The following is a 23,688-nucleotide window of genomic DNA, read 5'->3' as shown; positions in this document are numbered from 1 at the left end:
ATTTATTTATTTATTTATTTATTTATTTATTTATTTATTTATGATAGACGTAGAGAGAGAGAGGCAGACACAGGAAGAGAGAGAAGCAGTTCCATGCAGGGAGCCGGATGTGGGACTCGATCTCAGGACTCCGGGATCACGCCCTGGGCCAAAGGCAGGCGGTAAACTTCTGAGCCAAGTGATAAAGTTAAATATCACTTTAAGTAATATTTAACAAAATATTTATTCATTCATTTATTTGAGAGAGAGAGTGAGAGAGCACGTGCGAGGAGGAGCAGTGGCAGAGGGAGAAGCAGACTCCCTCCTGAGCAGGGAGCCCAATGTGGGGCTCAATCCCAGGACCCCATGATCAGGACCTGAGCCGAAGGCAGATGCTTAACCAACTGAGCCACTCAAGTGCCCTGCCTTTTTTTTTTTTTTTTTTTAAGATTTTATTTATTTATTTGAGAGAGAGTAGGGGAGAGTGGCAGAGGGAGAGAGAATCCCAAGCGGATTCAGCGCTGAGCACAGAGCTCAATGTGGAGCTGGATCTTATAACCCTGAAATCGCGACCTAAGCCAAAACCAAGAGTCAGATGCTCAACTGAGCCACCCAGGCACCCTTGGAGCAACTGCTTTTAAGTTTAGCAGCACCCAGGTGCTCCTGCCCTCACCCCCTGAGTTACAGGGGGGTTCCTAAGTACCATCTCCTGTTCCACCAGCATACAGGGGTGGAGGGAAGGAAACCTCACATATAAACTCCTCCCTCTGGGTCAGAAACCCGGGGAACAAGGGGGCAAAGAGGGCCTACCCCGCTTGCTCCTTGGGTTGTGACCCACAACCATCCCTTCTGGGAAGCACCTACCTCCTCCTCACCCCAGCACCTCTAACAACTGACCTTCTGCTGCTCAAAGAGGGGAATGGAGCCGCCCTTGTTCCTCAAGGGGCATTCACTGAGTCCTTTCATGGGAAGTTTTTTTTTTTTTTTTCCCATGGGAAGTTCTGAATTCTAATTACCAAGGTGTGAGGAGGGGTCTCTAAAGTGAGGTATCCGAGGCTCCTTCCTTTGTCACCTTAATCTGGAAGAGAGGGTGTCTATGCCGCAGTGGTAGCCTAGTCCTTAGAGTGTGATCACGAGGTCCTGGGCTCGAGTCCCACATCACGTTCCCCGCAGGGAGCCTGCTTTTCCTTCTGCCTATGTGTCTGCCTCTCTCTGTCTCTCATGAATAAATAAACAAATCTTTTTTAAAAGACAGAGAGACAGAGAAGGTGGATGGAGCAAATCAGAAGCAGCAGCTCATTTTCAGAGCGAATCCCTTTAGGCTCACCAAACTGGGAAAATCCTGTCTGCAGAGAAAGAACAGCCTAATGGTTCCATTGGCAGTGAAGGGGCTGCTCTGGGGCTGAAGGGCAAGGCTGAGATCTGGTACAAGGTGCTCCCTGCAGGGCTGGGGTGACCTTCCTCAATCACACAAACCCGGGTAATCACCCTCTTCTGTCGTTTCCACTCGACTTGCCCATCATGCTGGTTGGCATGCAACTTGGACTCCATTCTAAAGATTGATTGATTGATGAGAGACACAGAGACAGAGGCAGAGACAAGGGCAGAGGGAGAAGCAGGCTCCCTGTGGGGAGCCTGATGCGGGACCCCATCCCAGGATCTGAGCCAAAGGCAGACCCTCAACCACTGGGCCACCTAGGCGGCCCTTTACCCAAAAAAAAAAAAAAAAATGTTTTAAGATTTTTATTTATTCATGAGAGACGCAGAGAGAGAGGCAGAGACAGCAGAGGAGAGAACGGGACTCCGGACTGGTGCGTGCTGGTATCCAGGACGTGATCAGGAGGCCGCTTTGCTGACTGTGGTCTGCGCCCAGGTGTGTGTGTCGGGGTGCAAGGGGGGGAAGCGATGGCCAAAGGGAGGGGTGGGCAAAACGCTTCCAAGTCCCCGCCCCCAGTGAAGGGAGGGGGCCCGAGATGACAGCACGACTTCACCCAGGCTCCTCCTCGCCCTGAAGCTGAGGCTCCACTGAGAGGCTCCATCGGGCTCCGGAACGAAAAGTCACCACCCCCACGGGGCGTCCCCGGGCTCCCCTGATGTTCCCACCAGACGCCACACGAGGCCGCGGCAACCCACACCTTCCGACGGAAGGGGGATCTCTCTGCCCGGCCCCTGACCTCTGACTTTGCTTTCACGCCCCTTCCCCGGCCACGCACAAACCGGGACCCCAACGCGGCCCCACGCACCGACGGGCGAGTATTCTCTGCCCAAACTCGGGACCCCGAAGCGGCGCTCGGAACCTGCCTTGACCGGAAGAAAGCCGGAGCGGTGTTGAGCCGGGAGCGGGGAGGGCGCTTCCGGTTGTTCACTTCCGCTTCCGGCTCTCGGCGTCTACTCTAACCCGGGCTCCGCCCTCGAGCGAGGAGTTTGTGGCGTCGGCGGGTTCCAGGCGATTCGAGGTGAGGGGCTGGTGGGAGAGGCGCAGAGTCGGGGAAAGCGGACGGACCTGGCCATCAAGGGTGTGCGCGTCTGCGAAAGGCGAGGCCGGGCCTTCAGGCGACCTGAGCGGGGAGGCGCGGCCGCCTGGGGTCCGCGGTCCTGGGAGTTGGGGCCTAGGAGGACCGCGAATCTGGGAGGTTGAGGGGTGAACGTAAGACTCAAACCCGGGGTCTTGGCTCTTGGGAGACCCCTGAAGTCCTGACTGCTGCCTTCCACCCCACGCCGTGTGTAGCTCCAGACAGGATGATCGAGGTTGTTTGCAACGACCGTCTAGGGAAGAAGGTCCGCGTTAAGTGCAAGTATCCACCCGCGGCTGAGAGGCAGTGGTTCCTGGGGTGCTTGATGTGAGGCAGGCATCTCCGTGTGTGCTGTAGGGTGACTTTAGTTAAACCCGGGGGAGTGGGCGGGTGGGGGCCTGGCAGGGCGCCTTCAGCCCTGGGATGTCCTCTTCCCCGTTCTCCCTTCCGTTTTCCTTAACTCGTCTGCGCCCAGCACTGATGACACCATCGGGGACCTTAAGAAGCTGATCGCAGCCCAAACTGGCACCCGTTGGAACAAGATCGTCCTGAAGAAGTGGTGAGTGCAGCGGTGGAACTGGGGACTGGATGGGACTGGGCCAGAAGGTTTGGGTGGGGGAGCCCTGTGGGCTTAGGCAGAGCTTCCTCAGCTTGCCTCCTGCATGAAAATCCACCTCAGACTTCAAATTCAAAAGGTTTCTATCCCACAGGTACACGATTTTCAAGGACCACGTGTCTTTGGGGGACTGTATCCTTTGCGTGACTTCTTGAGGAAGGCTCTGTATACCAGACTTGGTTCTCTTTGTTCGGTGCTGGAGTCTGTATGAGATGGTGCACATAAAGTATTTAACTTAGAATGTAGCACACAGTAAGCATTTGGAAAATGGGATCCAAAGAAAAAAGAAAGAAAGAAAATGGAAGCCATGTCATGTTGGTTAGGGGTGGAGGGTGGTTGATGAAATGCTTTGGCTTGGCTTAGAAGAAACTTGAAGGTCTAAATATTTATTACTGATCTCTACCTGAGTGTGGACAAGTGGTCAGGGTGGAGTGAGACTCAGGCATGTCTGTTGTGCAACAGGAGCGTGAACCTTTGTTTTTTTTATAGTTCTGATTCTTTTCAAATCAAAATTGACCTAGTTCAAAATGGCTCCCTTGGCCCTGGGTGGAGCCCTCAGGCCACCCTGACCCACCTGTGCAAGATGAGAGGGTGGAGATGGAGCCCACAGTGAGAGTTCCTTAACGTTTTTTACTTCAGATGAAATCCACGATGGGATGAACCTGGAGCTTTATTACCAATAGAGCAGAATTCCTTCCATTTGTCCTGTCCTGCCTCCCCCCCCACCCCGCTCCTCTCCCCTCCTGTTGGCTCCTCTCCCCTCTTCACTACCATCTCCCCCACACTGATACGGATGCTTGTTTTTAAAAACTCATGTTAATAAAATCTTAGAAGTTGCTTCATTGTTGTCATCTTTGAAGGAGGTCTTTTCTAACGTGGGAGGGTTGTCACTATACTCTCAGTACCCAGCAGCTCAATAAAGAGTTCAGGATCCAACTGGATCAGTGAGGGAAGAGTAAGCCAGCAGCTTGGGAGCCTGAATGGAAGCTCTGGGATTTGCCAAGGGTCTGTGAAGGTCGAGAGATCCGTGGGATTATTGGCATCCTAATAGATCAAGGGGGTCTGGGTAAGGACAGTAGATACAGTAGTTAGGAATACAGGTTCTGGATTCAGACCGACTATGGTTGGAATCCCAGCTCTGCCACTGCTGTGATCCTGGGCCAGGGTAGTTAATGCCTTCATTTCCTTATCCAAACTGGAACTGATAGTGTTTACTTAATTGCCTTGTTGTGAAATGTGTAGATGAGCTAAAGCATGATTAAGCAGCCACAGTTCCTTGGATTTTGGAAATTCAAGTGAACAGAGACTGTGGTTTAGGCTAGGCTTTGATCATTAGTGATGGGATTTGAGGAAGTCACCCTCTCCGATCCTTGGTTTCCTACTCTAAAATAGACAACCAGGATGGCACCCATATCTCAACGAGAATGCAGTTAAAACAGCAGGATGTCTGGTACAAAGTGTTTAAAGCTGTCTCCAGCCTTCCCCCAGGTGTGAGTAGACAGGACACCAAACACCCCATCTGTGTTCCCTGGGCCACAGACCCCAGGATCAATGTTGGTCCTTCCTCCAGCTGTATTCTGGAGCCTTTCTCAGGAGTTTCACCCAGAAGCTTGCCCCATCCCTTTCCCCCTCTCCTGTATCGACCTGGCTGATTTCCTGAAGTACATTAACATGTTCAAGTCTAGCCTTCCTCATAAGCTCCAACTAGTCTTCTGCCTTAATTTCGCTACCAAGCTTCTTGGGATGCAGACCTTCCAGCTGCCTAGGGTCCTACTGGCATGTAGTTCATGGACGATGATCTCTCCTTAGTCTCTGTTAGACGCCTCCCTACCTGCCATCTTGGTTTCCCTTCTGTCCTTAGGACTAGCTCCCTCCTGATGTCAGGAATGTCTCTTTCCTGATACCTTGATCTTCCTACTGTTAAAGTTCTCTCCCCCCGTATTTGTCTACTTAAAAATACCCCCCCCACTCTTTTTAATATAGCACAACCTTGATAAGGTGGTTACTTGTTAATCTCAAATCAGCATAGAAAAGTACAGGCTGAAAATAAAACCTTTATCCCATTCTCTCTCCTGAGGTCACGTCTTTTCCAATGCATTTATAGAAACTTCAATTTTATTTTTAAGAGGACCATGCTAATATTTGCTTCTAAAAACAATTTAAATGTTTTGTTCAAAATTAAGTTGTTGTTGTTGTTGTTGTTTTTAAGATTTATTTATTCATGAGAGACACAGAGAGAGAAAGGCAGAGACATAGGCAGAGGGAGAAGCAGCTCCTCGCAGGGAGCCTGATGCAGGACTCCATCCCGGATCCTGGGATCATGCCCTGAGCTGAAGGCAAACGCTCAACTGCTGAGCCATCCAGGTGTCCTTTAAGTTTCTTATTTCTTAACACCCCCCCCCTCCCAGTGGTAATTTTTAACATATTTAACATATTTGAGTAAATCCAGAAATTTTCTGAAATATAACCTATACTTTTTATACAGTTGGGTTAATTATGCATTCTTTTTTTTTTTTTAAGATTTTATTTATTCATGAGAGAAACAGAGAGAGAGAGGCAGAGGGAGAAGCAGGCTGCTTGTAGGGACCCCGATGTGGGACTCGATCCCGGAACTCCAGGATCACGACCTGAGCCAAAGGCAGACGCTTAACCGCTGAGCCACCCAGGCGTCCCTAATAATGCATTCTGTAATATATACCATTCAGTGCTTTTTTTTTTTTTAGTTCCCAATATGGGACTCAAACTCATCACCTCAATATTTTTTTTTTTAAACTTTTTTTATTTATTTATGATAGTCACAGAGAGAGAGAGAGAGAGAGGCAGAGACACAGGCAGAGGGAGGAGCAGGCTCCATGCACCGGGAGCCCGATGTGGGATTCGATCCCGGGTCTCCAGGATCGCGCCCTGGGCCAAAGACAGGCGCTAAACCGCTGCGCCACCTAGGGATCCCCTCATCACCTTAATATTGAGTCACATGCTGTACCAACCAAGTCAGCCAGATGCCCCAATCACTTGCTTTTTTATGCTTTATTTTTCATGTTCCATATAAATTAATCTCATTCTTTTTCATTAGTTTATTGATAATTGCTTGTTTTGCTTTATATAAAAAGAGAGTACAGAGGGGTTTTTGTGATGATAGTACTCGCTTGTGTAGAACTGCGGTAGTGGATGAGGACTTTATTTTGTCAACTAGGATGTAGGAAGAAAGAAAGATAGAATGCAGGCTGTCAGATGAATCTGCTTGTATTACAAGTGAATCACATGACCACACCAAAAGGGGTGGGGAAGAAAGGAGCTGACCTAGTAACTTTGGAAAAGTATTTTGACTGGATACTGTAAGGCTAAAGACAAAAAGAATCATACACAAACACTGTACTCTAAATAAATTCCTCACAGCATTATGATTGAGCAATTCTGGAACTACTTTTGTACATCTATAACCACACATATGGTTGAACAAACAGGTAAATATATTGTAGATAGAGCCAGATTTCTCACTGCTGGAGAAAGAAGTTATAAACAAAACAAGGTGGGGTGAAAGGAAGTGGTTAGAATAAACTCTGTGAGGCTGGATTAGAGTTGGAGGTATTAGTATGGACTCATGTTTTTAGTTTAGTATGTATACAGACATGCAGAAATGCAGATGTATGTATACATACATATATTTCCTTGCTTTATCTCCTTGGACCAGAAGCAGTGACACCCCAGTAGCAATGGGCATACCCAGCACCTAGATCTTAGTTTCTAAATATTCTCCAATGAAAGGAGCCAAGCCTTCCAGAAGTGATTGGTTCCAGAACTAGGATAGAGAATATACTAGCTGAGCCTGGAATATCTTGGGCCAGGTAGTAGGAAGTGCTCCAATAGAAAGGATGAGAGCATATAGAAAGGGCACAGAAGCCAGCCTGTGAACAAGCTCACAGTTTCCAAATTTGGAACCACCTGGACAACCAGATAATAATAGTATTGGACTATAATCAATAGGATAAAATAAGTATCTTTGAGCCCATACTTATATCAATAAATAATTGAATGTAAATAAACAAGGGACAACTCTTCATTATAAAAGGATTGCAGTTAAATGGAGAAGAGGAAAATAATAAATCACTGCATAGTAATCATATGATTACCATCATAGTAATGGTAATCACCATTACCATAGTAATTAATTGCTGTAGATAAAGAAATACTGACAGATGCTAAAAACTGGCAGCCATTGGTAAATGTTTAAGCAGAAGTAGGATATTTGTGCAGCCTCAAAGTATCTCCCAAAAAGTATTCATTACAAGGAGGAAAATTGTAAGTTTAGATACTGCCTTAACCAAATGATCAAAGTTAATAACATCACAAGTATGGTAGGCAGACTCTAATGTGGTTCCTAATGATCCTCTTGTCCTGGTATTCACAACCTTGTGTAATCCCTTGCTCTTGAGCATAAACCAGACCTAGCTTTTAACAAATAGAACATGGCAAAAGTGATTGGATATCACTTCTGAGATTAAGTTGCAAAGAGACTGTGGCTTCTGTCTTGCTTTCTCACTTGCTCATTGATGAAAGCCAGCTGCCTCACAGAGAGGCCCCCAGCCAAAGCTAGTAAGGAACTCTGTTCCTCAGCCATCCATCACCCCCTTCGCAACTAAATCCTGCAAGCAACCACATGAAGGAGCTTAGAAGTAGATCCTGTCCCAGTCAAGCCTTCAGATGAGACCACAGCCATTCCTGCTAACACCAGCTAAACTGTGCCTGGATTCCATAGAAACTATGAAATACTAAATGTTAATCCACTAAATTGTAGGGTAATTCATTATGCAGGAAAAGATGCCTTAATACAATCAGTAAAACATATCATTGATCAATATCATTGATCACCTGGTATGAGTCACTGAGAAGGACACCTTGTCTCTGTGATATACTTCCCAATAACACGTAACCTCAAATCATTAGAGAATACCAGACAAACCCCATCATGACAAAACATCAGAATGAGGGACATTCTGCTTTTTGAAAGTATCAAAGGTCATGAAAGACAAGAAAAGACCTAAAAAATGTCATGAACTGGAGGAAACTAAGGACACATGACAAATGTGTGTCCTGGAACATAAAAAGAATATTAGTGGGAAAACAGGAAATTCTCTTCTAAAGTCTAATTGTTTTTTAATTAATAGTATTGTACTATTGTTGATTTCCAATAGTATTTACAAATGTTTGATAATTATTCTAGGGCAAGGTTTCTCAGCTTTGGCACTGTTGACATTGGGGCGGATAATTCTTTGTTGGAGTTGCTGTGCATTATAGGATGTTCAACAACATTCCTGGCTTCTACCCACTAAATGCCAGTAGCATCTCCCTCCCCACTATTTGTGACAACCAAAAATGGCCAAATGCCCCCAGGGAAACAAAAGTGATCCCTCGTGATCTCTGTTCTATTATTTTCAAAGACTTTATTTTTAAGCGATCTCTACACATGATGTAGGGTCTGAACTCACAACCCTAAGACCAAGAGTCACATCCTCCACCAACTGAGCCAGCCAGGAGCCCCACCTCCATTCTGTTATTTTTTTTTTAATTTATTTATTTATTTATGATAGTCACACACAGAGAGAGAGAGAGAGAGAGAGAGAGGCAGAGACACAGGCAGAGGGAGAAGCAGGCTCCATGCACCGGGAGCCCGACGTGGGATTCGATCTCGGGTCTCCAGGATCGCGCCCTGGGCCAAAGGCAGGCGCCAAACCGCTGCGCCACCCAGGGATCCCCCATTCTGTTATTATATAAGATGTTAATATAAGGGATGGCTAGGTAAAGGGTATATGAAAAATCTACACTATTTTTATAACTGCACTAAGTCCAGAATCATCCTTTTTTTTTTTTTTTTGAAGATTTTATTTATTTATTTGAGAGAGAAAAAGAGCAAGCATGAGCAGGGGCAGAAGGAGAGAAAGAAGCAGACTCCCCACTGAGCAGGGATCCCACCTTAGAGCTCAATCCCAGGACCCTGAAACCATGACCTGAGCCGAAGGCTTAACTGACTGAGCCACCCAGACACCTTGAAAATCATTTTTTAAAAAATATTATGGTTAAGATTATCATATGTGCTTATAAGAAAAACCAAAACGTTATATTGAAACATAAGATTCTCAATTTTTCCTTCACCTGAATTACCAGTGCTAGTCATTAACATATTTGAATGAATCCAGAAATTTTGGTATATAGTTTTTACACAATTAAGATAATTATACATATTCTGCAGCTTCCTTTTTGTTTTTTTTAATGCTTTGATATCTTTCTATAACTAATTATTTTCAATTAATGTTTGTTGATTTGTTATGCTTTCATACATACTATAATTGCTACACTGTACAGTGACTAGCTTTTCTTTTCACTCATCAAACATATTTTTGCTATGAGGCAGACGCTGTTTGGAGAGCATTCTACAGATTAACTCAATTTTTGCATCAAAGGTATGTATGAGATATATATATTTCTTATTCTCATTTGCAGATGGAGAAGCTGAAAAGCTGAAACACAGAGATTAGTTTCTTCAAAGTCATAGCCAGGCTTTGAACACAAGCGATCTGGCTCTTGAATGCTCTTAACCTACTATATCCTATTTCTTGTAGACATGTTTTCCCATGTTTTATATGACTGTGCCTCATTTTTTTTTTTTTAAGATTTTATTTATTCACGAGAGACACACACAGAGAGAGGCAGAGACAGGAAGAGGGAGAAGCAGGCTCCATGCATGGAGCCCGATGTGGTACTCGATTCCGGGACTCCAGGATCACGCCCTGAGCTGAAGGCAGGTGCTACGCCACTGAGCCACCCAGGGATCCCCGCCTCATTCTTTTTCAATGGTCACATAGGGGTCTAGTTCTAGATGAACTATCATTGAACTCTTCCTTGTTGGTGTCTTTGCCTCTCGTATCTATCTCCAGCCTGTCCCCAGGCACCTCCCCAGAGTCCCACAGGTGCCGCAGACTCAATTTTAAGACGATTCAAACTGAGCTCATCATCCTCCTACAGACGCATCCTCCTGTGTCGCCAGCTAAGTGGCCATGCCAACACCCACCAGTCACCCAGGACAGAGGCAGGAGCCAGACCGAGAGAATAAGTTAAGTAGGTTCCAAAGGAAGTAGAAGATGTTTGGTCAGTGGCACAGGGAAAGGGTTAGTCTCGCAAAAGAAAAAAAAAAAGTGGGGGGACAGCTTTGGACATCTGGAGGAAACAGGTGGGGAGAAGGAGGATGGAGGAGCCAAATTTAGGCTTCTTCGCTGCTCATCACCAAGGCAACTGCGTTGCTACGGCAACAGCTAAGGCAGCACCGCCTCTTTCAAGTACCTCGTGGGCTGCCGTCACCTCGAAACCACCCGGACACTTCCGCATAAGGGGGCGCGGGCCTCCGGGAACGGCTGAGGAAGGCGGGAACTACTGCCGCAGTAGCCAATCGGATGGGGCCTGCGGCGAAGGACGCAAAGGAGGTGCCCGGACTTCTGTGAAGCTCGCCGGAGGCTGTGGAGAAGGACGGGCTCCAGCCCCTTCCCTACCAGTCAGCGGCCGAGGGAGGAAGGGGGCGGGATCCGGGGGAGGCCGTACGGGGGCGGGACCCGGTAGAACGCACGGAGGGTCCGCCCAGTCTCGCCGCTACCCAATAGAAAGCCCGAAGGCCTCTCCGGACTGCTCGGGCGCCCAATGAGCATCGTCGCCGGGCCCCGGGGCGAGGCGGGCCGAGCCAATCGGCGGCGGCGGTGGGCGGGTGCGGGCGGCATAGGCGGTGCGGCGGAGGCGGAGCGGGCGCTGCGGCAGGAGGGAAGATGGCGGACGAGGAGAAGCTGCCGCCCGGCTGGGAGAAGCGCATGAGCCGCAGCTCAGGTGCCGCGGGGGTCGGGGCTGGGGCGGGGCCGCGCGGGCCCGCGGAAGCAGGGCTCGAGCTCGCCCCTGGGGCGCGGCGCCGCCGCCCGATTCCCGTGGGGTCTTGGCTCCTCCGCGTCTTCCCAGGGTAACGGCCCGGGCCCGCCCCGTGGGGGCTGCGAACCTCAGGAGCGGGGATGCCGGAGGAAACTGAGGCAAGGGGCGGGGCCGGAGAGACCCAGCGCGCTGCCGGGGGTGGGGGGGGCGGGGGCGGGGGGCCGGGGATCCCGCAGCACTCCCCCAGGTGATGGCCCTGGCCCTGCCGATCCGGCTGACACCTTTTGGCCTATTGCACCCGACGTCCCCGGGGACCGTGTCTGCACCCTGCTGGGCCCGGGGGGCACCCCGGGGAAGGACACCCCAACCCCACGCTCAGGGCGTGGCCTCAGAGCGTTGCCGGGCCTCGGGCCCACAACCTGCCCCTGCTAACCCGCCGGCCATCCCCGCCTAACCCGAGTCTGTCGTCGCCGCCCGGTGGATGGACCCTGTGCCGGGAGCCCGATCTGAGGCTTATCCACAGTAATAATACCCGTAACCGCACGCTCATCTTACCGCCCAGCCCTGTGCCAAGTGTGTTTGGAGTGTGTTCTCCCTCTCTCTCTCTGAATGACCACAACTCTGGGAGGTGGATAGTTATCACCCCGTTTTGCAGGTGAGGAAGCAGAAGTCAGAAAACTTAAGGAGCTCCCCCAAGGTCATTCATTTCAGGGGGTGGGGGCTGGATTAGAGTCCGGTCAGTCTGACAGCAGAGCCCGCCTGCCCTTGTCACTGCAGACCAGTGAGGAGCAGGCCCAGCATCTCACCGCACTGCCTCCCCAGCCCATAAAAATCACAGTCACAGTGATATCTGCTCATTGAAGGCCAGGCCCTCTGGTGAGCACTTTGCACGGATCATCACTGTTCTCCACATTAGCCCCGTGAAGTTATGTCCTTAATCTCTCGCTTCACCCCCACTTTTCAGATGAGAAAACCAAGGTTCATGGAGAGAGAGGCCATTGCAAGGTTTTAGGGTCGGTCACTGGCTCAGCTCTCACTGAGCCCGCTCCAGCCCTGCTCCGTGGCCACAGCTGACAGCATGAATCCTGATGCTCTGCCCTGTTCTGGGCCCCCTCTCTGGCCATTTCTGCTCGGCTCCACCCTAATGGTCTTCCTCAGGGGTGACCTTCAGTTCTTCACGGTGCTGGGTGCCAGTCGTGCAAAAATCTCAGCCCCTGGAATGATGCCTGGGCTCTCCTGGGTTCTACCTCAATCTTCTCTCTTGTGGCCTTCCCTCCTTCCTGCTCCTTGGGCCCTGGGTAACGTTTGACCCCCCTGTACTGCTGGTCCATAGTTGTGCAGCGCTGTACACTGGGTGCGGGTTAAGAACAGAGCTTTCATGTTTGGCAACCTGGGTTTAATTCCTGCCTCCAGCCATGTGTGCCTGGGGCCAAGTGTACACTCAGGAAACATTCCAAAGGTGTGGAAGGTGAGGCCTCACTTCTGTCGTCTACAGGGAGATGATAGCTGTCACGCTCCTAATGTGTACTGGGCACTAGTCTAAGTGTGTTACCGCTGTGAGCTCACTCAGTCCTTAGCACAACCCTACAGGCAGGGACTGTTGTTATCTGCATTTTACAGGTGACAAAATCAAGGCCCAGAGAGGTTAGCTCACACAGTGAGTGACAGCCAGACTTGAACAGGCAGCCTGGCTGCCTGTCCCCACACCGGCTTCGTCTCTCCTGTCACTCTGGGTGGTTTTCCTCCTTGAAGTCACTAATAACTGAAGTTATGACATTGTCTTATTTGCTTGTCTGGGGCCTGCCCATCCCCATCTAGAATGCTGGCTCCCTCGGGGCCTGTAGCTCGAGGTGGACTCAGGGGATTTGTTGAATGAAGGAATCCCATTGGCCGGTCCGTCATCTTGGCCTCCGGGTGGTGTCCTTTGAGCAGGTCCCAGCTGAATTCCTGTATCCCCCCTCCTCCAGGCCGGGTATACTACTTCAATCACATTACTAATGCCAGCCAGTGGGAGCGGCCGAGTGGCAACAGCAGCAGTGGCAGCAAAAATGGACAAGGGGAGCCCACCAGGGTCCGCTGCTCGCACCTGCTTGTCAAGCACAGCCAGTCCCGGCGGCCCTCATCCTGGCGACAGGAGAAGATCACCAGGACCAAGGAGGAGGCCCTGGAGCTGATTAATGGTGAGCAGAGTTGGAAGCAGGTTGGAGTGGGGGGAATGTGGGGAGAGGTTGTCCCCTCATTGGGAGCTGGAGCCAGCCTCGTAGAAATCACACCAGGCCCTGCACCCCAGCTAACTCAGCTGTCAGCATTGGCTGCCACCGAACTGCCTGTACGTGACGTGAGCCTGGACTGCACAGCTGCCTCTCCTTTTTCTTTCTATTTGGCATTTGAGGGTGAGCCAGGTTACGAGAGGAGGACCCAGCCTTGGGGGCTGGCAGCCCTGGGTTCAGATGGTGGCTATGCCCTGTAAGCTCCAGGGGGAGCTTGTGTCATCTTGAGACTCAGTTTTCCCCTCTGTAAAATGGGTGTTGTCACATACCTGCCCATACCTGGTGTGTAGGTGCCAAGAAAACTATGAAATCAGCAGCATTTAGCTCACTAGGGCCATAAGTTGCAGAACCCTGGTATGGAGCTGCCTGGTATGGCTGCCACTACCTACACATGGCTGTTACTATTTAAATTAATTAAAACTAAGCCATATTCAAGATTGGTTCCTTACACTGGCCACACTTCAAGTGCTTGGCAGCCACAGGTGGCTAGTGGCTGCCATCTTAGCGCAGATATAAAACTTTTCCATCCTTACAGGCAGTTCTGCTGGACAGTTCTGGGCTGGATCTCACGTGTGGTTTAATCATTCAGACTCTGGCACCACAGACCCCAGACCCTTTCTGGGCTGCTCTTACCCCAGATGACCTGTGCCTCACCCAGACCCCGACGGCCTGGGTTCCTATCTGGCACTGCCCAGCCCTGGCTGTGTGACCTTGAGCAAGTTACATAACATCTCTGAACCTGTCTTTCCACTTGTAAGATTCGTGTTTTGATGATAGAACCTACCTCCTAGGACAGTTGTGAAGACTCTGTCCTCATGCAGTAAAAAGCATGAATGTAAAACATGATTAACAGTTCCTGGTGTCTAGTAAATGTCCTCTAATGCTAACAGTCATGATGATTGTTGTTAGGAGCACAGGCCTTGCAAAGTGCAGACCCAGTCAGTGTTGGTGGTTGTTTTACTGTCATATTACTTGGTCCGGTATTTGGCTACAGGATATTACTTACACCCACACGCTTCCTGCGGTGTCCTGGCCCCTGCAAGCCTCACACGGCAGCCTCATAGAGAGGAGCAGAGCTCATGCGCAGATTCTGGAAGGCAGGTTAAAGAGCTCGCCTCCTGAGCTCTGTGAGGGCAGGGACTGGCTCTCTTCCCACCATATTCCCACCACTCTACACACAGCCTGGCCTATGCTCTGTCCTCACGGCCTTGTTTCATGAACAGCAGGGAGCCAGAAGTAAAGGCCTGGGCAAGGCCGTAGCTTGGACTCTGGGGAAGGCTGTGCAGGGGACTGAGGAGGATGAGACCTATCCCAGCAAGGTTGAGGCCCTGAGTGAGCGAAGAGTCCGGGTCCTTTCTGGAGACAGCAGGAAAGCTGGCCACATTTGACTGGGGGGTTTGGTCCTGCAGTGCCTTGCTTTCAGGAGAGAGCAGTGTGGGGAGTGTCAAGGGCCAGGGATGCTGGGAGGCCCAGAGCCCAGGCTGGTTGGATCTAACATTGAGCAGCTGGGAGGAGGGGTGTGCTGCCCCAGGGAAAAGGAGGAGGTTCGTGGAGAATGCCCAGAGAATCAAGGGGTGACCTGGGTCCTCCCAGCTCAGGTGGTCCGTATTCTGAGGCTTGGGGACCCACAAGAGTGGGCAAGAGGCGGACCATCTGGGAGAGTGTCTAGTTCTGCAGAACAGCCAGGCCAGAGGCGGAGACCTTTGGGACAATCCTGGCAAGAGATGGCAGGAGGCCGAAGCAGTGGGCATGGCTGGGAAGAAAGGCTGTTAGGCCTCGGAGACTGCCTGGGAGGGGCAACTGAGGATGCCTCCCCGTTTCCAGGATGGATAGGTGTGCGCCTGGTGGGCTGTTACTGTGGGAGGATCCTGGGGCTGCTGAGTCAGTTAGGTCTTGGAGAAGGGGGATCTGGGAGGTGCTCCCAGGAAGCTGTCAGGCCCTGGAGTCGGTGTAGACTCTGGAGTGTTAGCAGGGGCTGGAACATGCATGTACCTGTGCAGATGGCCCGGGGGAGCTGTGGGCAGACCTGCAGCTACAGGCAGTGTGATGTGACTGGCCAGGGAGAGGGGAGCAGATTCCCAAGAGGTCAGGAGGCAGACTCAGGAGCATATGGTAACGGGTTAGCTGGGTGGGGCAGGGTGAGGTCACAACTAGTGTGGCTCATCCTGGAGTCACACACAGATAAAGCCTGGTGCCAGCTGTGTGGCCTTGAGCAAGTATCTCAGAGCCTTGGCTGCATCATCTGTAGAATGGGGATAGGATGGCCATGAGACCCAGGGGCCGGCCAGCGGTTGACGGCTCAACAGAGCAGTGGGCTCAGTGCCCAGCGCTTAACATCTACACAGGACCCTGGTCATTCAGGCCTGTGTGGTTGAGGGCCCAGGTCAGGACAAGGCATCTGCTCCTTTCTTGAAAGAGCTCTGAGCAGGGACTAGGGAGCCTGGTGGGACTTGGATGGGACTCAGGCGCCTGGTGGACTCAGCATGGAGACCCTCTGGTGACTTTGGCCTGTTTACTCAGTGTCTTGAGATGAGCTGGGACAGACCCCTCAGGGGTCATTAGGAGAAAGCTGGGAGATGGCCCAGGCCACGGAACGCTTTGTAACCAGACACTCATGTGCCCTGTCAGCAAGCTTCGGGTGTCCAGGCCTGTTTTTCTCTTCTGTAAAAGTGGATGCTCCCCCTGTCCTGGGCTTGTTCCAGGTGATCAGGAGATCAGGATTTGGGCTCGAATCTCATCAGTACCCATTTAGGTCCATCGCCCCGAGGGGACAGGCTGCCTGCAATAAGAACCAGCATGTCCGCGTTTTCTGCTGAGGCTCCTTTTCCTCTGCAGCTGCTGGGCTGTGGCCAGGCCCTGCCAGGGATCTGGGGACCAGCTGCCTGTCATTGCCAGTGTCCTTGTCTAAGGAGGCCAGGCTGTGGAGAAGCCCTCTCCACCTGCTCCCCATCCCTCCAGCCCCACATGCCTGGGACCTAAGGGTCCCAGGGAGGCCCTGGTGTGAGTAGCAGTCTCCTCAAACATGCTCATTCCCAGGGTCTGCGGGTCAGTGAGCCCCTTTGGCCTAGCGTCCCCACCCAAGGTTGGCGGGTCCCTTCCAGTCTACTGTCTTCAGGCTGAGTCTCTGGTCTCTCTGGGCCCCTCCTGCTGGATCTTTGGTTTTCTGGGCAGATTTAATCCTGTCCACTTTTACTTGGTCCAGGCCCCTTCCCTTGTCTGTCTCTAAACCTTTCTAGGGGTGCCTGGGTGGCTGAATCGGTTAAGTATCCAACTCTTGATTTCACTTTAGGTCATGATCTCAGGGGCCCCACGTTGGGGGTCCAGACTGAGTGTGGAGCCTGCTTAGGATACTCTATTCCTCTCCCTCTGCCCCTCCCCTGCTTTAAAAAAAGCAACATCTTAGAATCAGAGACCACTGATTTGTTTACTCACTTTCCCTAAACAATTGTGGTGTATTACCTTGCAGTGCTGTAACAGAATACCACAGGCTGGCTGTTTATTTTCCACAGTTCCAGGGCTAGAAGTCTGAGATGAAGGTTCTGACCGATTCAGTTTCTGGTGAAGACTGTCTTTCTGGCTTGTAGGCAGCTGCCTCCTCACTGTGTACTCACATGGCCTTTCCATGGCATGTGCACATGGGGAGTGAGGGGGAGCTCTCTAGTGTCTCTTCTTATAAGGACTCTAATCCTATGGGACCAGGGGGTCTCCCTTATGACCTCATTTATCACTGATTACTTGCATGAAGGCCCGTCTCCAAACACAGTCATTTTGGGGATTGAGGCCTCAACATACGAACTTGGAGGGGACACGTTCATTCCCTACCACATGGACTGACAGCTAGTAACTGTCAGGGGCTTGTGCTGCACCAGGCATTTTCCAGCAGTAACTGTCCCTCCTGCTAGCCCTCCAGGGTGGGAGCTGCTATAAATAGCCCATTTTACAGGTCAGGCGAGTATGCCTTCGAGAGGCAGTCACCCACCAGGGTCACAGAGCTCGGGATGGGTAGAGCTGAGATCTGAATACAACAGTGGGGGAGTCTAGAGTTTACCCGCCTTGGCCTCAGAGACGCATGGAGCAGGCCAGCCTGTGACCTCCCAGCAGCGACAGATGCACTTCTGTCATGCAGCCAGTTTCAAAGGCCCCCCAACTCCCCAAATCAGGTAAAAGTTCCCTGCTTCAGATGGGGAGCTCCTTGAGAGGCTGCCCCCCAGGATCTGCCTCTCACCTGGAGCGCCCGTTGGATGGAGTGCCGTCTCGGTGAGGGGTGTTGAGGCAGGCTGGCTAGGTCAGGGCATCGCCAGGAGGGTGGCAGGGGGTGTTTGGTATGTGCTTCCTTTTCCTCCCCCCTTGAGCATTTGGATCTAAGGCACAGAGGAAAGAGACATGAGATTCCAGCATTTCTGTCTAAGGAGCGGAGGGGTGGATCCCTCTCCCTCCTTCTCTGTGGCCTGTTTCTGTCTCATTTATTCATGAATTCCTTCAGCATTAGGGAGCACCTGTTCTGTGCACAGGGCCAGGTGCTGGGAACACAGCAGCGAGCAAGGCCCACTGGCCCTGCCCTCCCAGTCTGAGGCAGGTGACACACAGATGGGACACTGGCAAATGTAGGGGGGCACCTCCCACAGCGGGGTCTTAGGAAAGACTCCTGGATGAGGCCAGAGGACAACAAATGAGCTTCCTATGGGAAGAGACCATTAAGCAAAGGCCTCGAGGTGGCAGGGGCAGGGCAGACTGGGAGGGCTGTCACGGGGGCTGGGTTAATACTGAGCCCAGGGGATGCACAGGGGCCTGAGGGTTCCCTTGCATCTTGGCTTGTGGCCAGACTCCTGACGGGCAGCTTCTAGAAAGAGGAGATGAGAAAGCAGTGATTTTTTTTTGTTTGTTTTTAAGTCACTTGAGGCTCCTGTCCAAGCAGAACATTTCCTGAGAGTTGGCTGATCAGAGGAAGATTTGGGTGCTATGAACTATGGCGGGCAGAAACTTGGCTTTTATTTGATTTTTGGGCTGATATCTGTGTGTACCATGGCCAGGCCATCTAGTCTCAGGGATCCCTGCTGACTCACAGCATCGGCTCCTGGAGGATGCGGCAAGGTGGTGCTGTACTGGGCTCGGCTCTGCAGGTGCGGGGCCTGTGCCCGGAGCCGGGCAGGTTACAGCAGGGAGCACTGTATGCACAGGATTCTCTGGCCAGCGAATCGAGGTCCAGACAAGGGAAAGGAGGAAGAATCTTGAGGCTGCCCAGGTGAGGCGAAGAGATAGCCCGGAGTCCAGGGAGTAGAGAAGTCTCGGTGATGTCCAGTTCAGGCTGGATCACTAATGGGTGCAGCTAGCACTGGGGGGCCACCTAGCAGCCCCAGCGGGCATGGTCAGCCCCAGCATGGGCATTGCAGGCAGAAGCCACCCCTGCCCATGGAGGGTGGGGCTCATGTCGCACTGGCAAGCTTTTCTGACCAGGCAGCCTGTCCCATGACAAGATGCACAGGCAGGATAGCCCAGGGATGGGCAAGTCACACAGAAACGGGGGGAGTCTTATCACTGAGACGCGTGGCCCTTATGGATGGGAGAATTGTGACAGCACCTAACATTTGTCAGAGTCTCCATGGCAGGCACACTGTGCTGTCACTGTGGTCTGCTGGCAGATGACTAATGGGCCAGCAGCAGAGGGATGGTTGGGACATGGGGATGACAGGGTGAGGGGGACAGCAGTGGAAGGCCCCCAGTGGACCAGATACCAGGACCCAGGCGCTGCCATGGTGTGGGACAGGATGGGGTGATAGATGTGTTGTCACAGTTGTGTTGTTTCAGTTGTGGTCATAGCGGAGTTTGCACGAGCTCAGCAGGCAGATGGCCCCGGCTGGGTGTCTGGGCCTCAGTTCGCCAGGTGGCTTAATCAGCAGCGTCCCTGTGGTGCTCAGACAGGAGCAGTGGAGGGTGGTGTGCAGAAGCCCACTAGCAGGGATAACAGGGTGATCCTCACACCCGGGGTGGGCTGGGTGGGTGTGCAGAATGTCCCCAGGAGAGTAGCTGTCAGGGAGGCCATGTGGGACCAGGGTGGTCTGGAGCTGCATGTCCTGGGAGTCCACCCCGTGGCTGCGCCTGTGGGTGCAGGGACAAGACTGGCAGGAATGTTCCTTCAAGCGCTGGGGCAGCTGGTTGGAGCAGGATGGGGCATTTTGAGGAGGAGAGGGTGGGCTCTGGCTCTAGGGGCTCCTGCCTGGAACCTGGACTCAGGAGCAACAGGAGGCTCTTCCTCACCACGCAAACACAGCCTTCCTATGTGCCCTGCTCCCCACATGTGAGTCATATAGGTGCTCAGTGCAGCCTCAGCCTTCCCCCACCCCCCGCCCCCAGGAGATGAGTCCCCAGCGGAAGCAGTTTGTACCACACACAGGATGCATCCAGTGTGATGCCACCACAGCCTTTTAGGGCAGCTGCAAGAACGGTGTCGGCTGCTATGAGGCCATGTCCATGGAAATGACACATGTCCCGTCTCGGCTGCCTTGTGGTCTCTTCACGACGCCCCACTTAGCAGCCTGGGCCTTCCTCCCAGTTCCAATAGGTTGGACAGTTGAGGCCCAGGGGATCCGCCAACAGCTCCTGTGGCAGAGCTGGCCTGGTGCCCCAGCCTCCTGCCTTTCTCCTGGAAACTTCTAGAAAATTTCCCCATCAGTGCCTTGTGGGATCTTGGCAGGGCCCTGGGTCCCAGCATCCCTCTTCAGTATTTGCCCTGCTTTTTGCCCTCCTCCCCAACAGGGCCTAGAGGTAGAGATTTTCCCCAAAATATGTGTTGGGGTGTGGGAAAAGGTCATGTTGTGTTCATGTTATGTCTGTAGGGGGCGGGAGGTAGGAGTGGCAAAGGGAGCTGGGGTGGGGGAACGGGCTCTGAGACCAGTGTGGCTATTGAGGCCACCACAGGGTCAGGGGGCGCACACTTGGTGGCGGGGGGGTGGGGGGTGTTCATGAATGTGTGTGGAGCGAGTGGTCACCCTTGCAAATAGGGCAGGGGTTGCGTGCCTCCTTTCCGAGGGAAGTGCCCCCTCCATCAGGAGCCCCCCGCTCCATCCCACCCTGCCTTTGATGAGAGGTCTCCCTGTATGTCCACAGGCTACATCCAGAAGATCAAGTCAGGAGAGGAAGACTTTGAATCTCTGGCCTCACAGTTCAGCGACTGCAGTTCGGCCAAGGCCAGGGGAGACCTGGGTGCCTTCAGCAGAGGTGCGCAAGGAGTGGGCACTACCTGGCCCTAGAGGAGCCTCTGTCCCAGCCGCGGGGATCCCCCTGCCAGGGGGAGGTTGGGAGGGGTAGCCCCGGCTGTGCAGGTCTTCAGGGTCCACCAGGTGGCAGCACAGTCCCGCAGGCTCCAGAGGGACTCCCACTGCTGGGGGGTTGGCTGGGCTGCAGAGCCCTCTGCCTGGCTTCCTTTCCCCCCTGCGGTGGGAAGTCCGTCTGTGGGTCCCTCGATGCAGTTGTCCCCATCATGGACACGGCAGGGTAGGTACTTGGCTGCCGTGTGCCTCTCCTCTGGTTGGGGGGTGTAAGGCTGGGTCCCCAAGAATGCCCCTCCCAGCACCACCCACAGGGGTGAGGGGAGGAGAGTTCAGCTCAGCAGCCCTGAGTTTAGGTCTATGGGGCTCAGGCAGTGGAAAGGGGGGAGCAGAGGGGATCAGGCCACCTCCTCCTCCTCCTTTCTCTCCTCTTCCCCCTCCACCTTGGGGTCTGCAGAGCATCGGGGAGGGGCCCAGGATGGGGTGAGGAGTGTGGGAAGAGCCAGCAAGGGGCTGTCAGCTGCCTGTGTGCCCCAGGAGGCAGGCAGGACAGATGATGCGGCAGGGGCTGGGAACGGGGGCCCAGGGAGATGAGTTCATCACTAAAATGTGCCTCCCAAGTGCACAGCAGTGGCAGCAGCTCTGCCTGCCATCCCTCATGCTGTCCTCAGGCTTCCTGGGGCCTTCTTAATGGCCCGCCGCCCCACTGACAGGGCCATAAACCATGTGATGGATGAGCGTGAGGCTCAGCGCAGGTGGGAGTCCCATCTGCCCGCTCCACCTGGTCCTGGCCTGCGGCCGGGTCTTGACCCCCACACACCATCGCTCACACTTCCCCAGGTCAGATGCAGAAGCCATTTGAAGATGCCTCCTTTGCACTGCGGACGGGGGAGATGAGCGGGCCCGTGTTCACGGATTCCGGCATCCACATCATCCTGCGCACGGAGTGAGGGGTGTGGGTGGCTCAGGCCTGGCCTGCAGGGTCGGGTGGGGTGGGACAGGTGGCTGGGCCCACAGACTCTGCTCCCTGCTGTCAGCTGGCCAACAGGTGCCCTACCCTGCTGACGTCACAGTATTTATTGTTCTCAAAATGGCTGAGGGGAGCTCTTCACCACTGGGGGCCCCCTCTCTGCCCCTAGTTGGAGCTGTCCCTGTCAGACTCCCCTCCCCTTTAGGAATTGACTTCAGAAGGGCGGGTGAGTGGGGAGGCTCCCAGACGGAAGGGGTGGGGGTCACCTGTCCCAAAGAGAAGGCCTAGTCAGCTGAGCTGCCCCTGTGTCCCTCCTTGCCACCCAGGTCCAGGATGGGGGCAGGACGGCCTTAACACTGTTTCTGGTTATGCTATGTTCCTCTATTCAATTGCAAAAAGCAAATGCTCCACGTGGGGCCCAGGCTGCCCACCACCTTGGGGTCCTCACTGAGTGGCAGTGCAGCCCCCTTCGCATCCTTGATTAAACTTGGAACCACTACTCTGCTGTCCTGTGTCTCGTTCCCTCCCCGCTGAAGTGAGGGGGAGCTGTCAGAGGAGCCATCATCTTCCGTCCTCCCTGGTGTCCAAGTATCCAGGCTGCATTTCCTCCCTGAGATGCCTCCCTTCATCCCGGGGAAGGAGGGCTCCTAGCAGAGAATTAGGGTGCCAGTCAGTGCCAGTGGTCCTCCAACTTGGGTATTGAAGAATGTTCGAGAATGCAAGGGCAGTGCCCTGACCTCACATCTCTGGATTCAGCAGGTCAGGGTGGAGCTGGGGATCTTCAGGGGATCCTTGGAGAGCCAGACCGAAGCCCCCCTGCCCTGAGTGCCCTCTGCACCTATCACCCCATGCCCTCCATACACAGGCCACTCCCAAGTAGAACACATTAGACCCAGCACCCCGATGCCTGCTTTCCTGTTATTACAAATGCTTCTGGCACGATGTTCCTGGGTCCTGCCTCCTCCGATGCTGTTACCTTAGCAACACGGGACCAGCCAGGAAGAGGGGTGCTACCACCAGGCACCTCTGAGAGTGGGGATCCTGCCCAACCTTCTGGGGAAGGGTCCGTGGGGAAAGGGCCCTCTTGGAGCAGAGCGGGTCCCTGTGGGCAGAGAGAGTAGAGGCATCTCCCAGGTGGCCTGTGGGTGTGGCCCTCCTGCTTTCTGTCCCCTCCTCAGGGCCTCCCCTGTGCCAGGGCCTGGGCTGGGGGCGCAGTTCAGTCACGGGGCTTATCAGTTTAGCCCACTCTACCCCCCTCGTTCAATGGAAACCAGCCCCACCCCAAGGGAGGCCCCTACGGCTGTATCTCATAAACGGTCACCTGGGCCAGCTCCCATCTGGCTGGTTTCTGGAGCGATCGCTCTCTGCCTGCTGCCTGCCAGAGTGTTTGTCATTAGGAAGGTTTAATGGGCTTCCTCTCCACAGAATCTCCCGTCACCTGTGGGGGCCAGCAGGCAGGCGGCAGCACCCCCGTTTGCACCAACAATTCTGTGTGACGGGGGAGCGATCACACCCTTCCTGACTCGAGCCTCTGGGAAGGAGCAGAAATGAAGAGGGTGCACGGGGCTGAGACGCTGCTGGGGCGTGGTGTATGTTTTCCTGTGTGGGGTTGGCAGGGAGATGGTCTTTGTAGCGTTCTCTGTCACTGTGGGAATCTGTGCGTGTGTGCGTGTGTGTGTGTGTGCGTGCACGGGCAGCTGTGGGACTCTGGTTATCCCTCGGTTTGTGTCCTATGTGACACGAGGAGTCCCCCTGACTGGGTGTGGCCACCCCCTTCATCTAGCTGTGCAGCGGCCAGAACCCAAACACAAAAGAATGTCGCTGTTAGATAAACATGCCTCGGAGGCCACTCAGCGTCGGGGTGATTCATGGTTAAGTAGCTGTGGCTTCCCTCACCTGCTCCGCATTCCCACCCGCTGCCTCTTGCCTGGAGGCGGGGTCATAAATCCCAGACCTTCTGGACGGTGACAGCGGTGCAGTCTTCCCTCCTGTCCTTTTGGCCTCACATTTCCCAGCCCAGAATGCCCTGGCGCCAGGGCTGCAGGGAGGGGGGAGGGGGGTTCCACTCCTCTGCCACACGCACCAGCTCAGGCCTGTGGCCATGCGGCAGGGCTGGACTGGGTCCCCTCAACTTCAACTTGGGGTACCGCAGGCTCTGCCACAGATAGGATGG

General features: G+C 53.2%; 2 protein-coding genes and 1 long non-coding RNA gene across 4 annotated transcripts; 2 read left to right on the top strand and 1 right to left on the bottom strand.

The window, feature by feature from the left end:
- The first annotated feature begins 2,281 nt into the window (after nt 1-2,281).
- Nucleotides 2,282-3,946, top strand: UBL5 (ubiquitin like 5). Its single transcript, XM_038565327.1, has 5 exons — nt 2,282-2,435; nt 2,708-2,774; nt 2,968-3,051; nt 3,203-3,240; nt 3,748-3,946. Exons 2-5 carry the CDS (start codon nt 2,719-2,721, stop codon nt 3,789-3,791), a joined length of 222 nt encoding a protein of 73 aa, XP_038421255.1. The 5' UTR covers nt 2,282-2,435; nt 2,708-2,718; the 3' UTR covers nt 3,792-3,946.
- A 6,822-nt stretch (nt 3,947-10,768) lies between these two features.
- PIN1 (peptidylprolyl cis/trans isomerase, NIMA-interacting 1) lies at nt 10,769-22,014 on the top strand. Its single transcript, XM_038567367.1, has 4 exons — nt 10,769-10,974; nt 12,978-13,190; nt 20,385-20,495; nt 21,386-22,014. The coding sequence occupies exons 1-4, from the start codon at nt 10,917-10,919 to the stop codon at nt 21,493-21,495; spliced, it is 492 nt and encodes a 163-aa protein (XP_038423295.1). The 5' UTR covers nt 10,769-10,916; the 3' UTR covers nt 21,496-22,014.
- LOC102153974 lies at nt 15,779-21,536 on the bottom strand. Of its 2 annotated transcripts, XR_005375138.1 has the most exons (5): nt 21,366-21,536; nt 19,663-19,930; nt 18,344-19,376; nt 17,506-17,641; nt 15,779-16,059 (listed from the first exon to the last, which is right to left on the bottom strand). It is a non-coding gene; the product is annotated as an uncharacterized LOC102153974 (long non-coding RNA). The 2 variants fall into 2 exon arrangements; XR_005375137.1 differs by lacking the exon at nt 19,663-19,930.
- Nucleotides 22,015-23,688: the final 1,674 nt, after the last annotated feature.

This window comes from Canis lupus, chromosome 20 (assembly GCF_011100685.1).
Source record: "Canis lupus familiaris isolate Mischka breed German Shepherd chromosome 20, alternate assembly UU_Cfam_GSD_1.0, whole genome shotgun sequence".
Classification (NCBI taxonomy): domain Eukaryota; kingdom Metazoa; phylum Chordata; class Mammalia; order Carnivora; family Canidae; genus Canis; species Canis lupus.
This window is presented reverse-complemented; position numbering and strand designations above follow the sequence as displayed.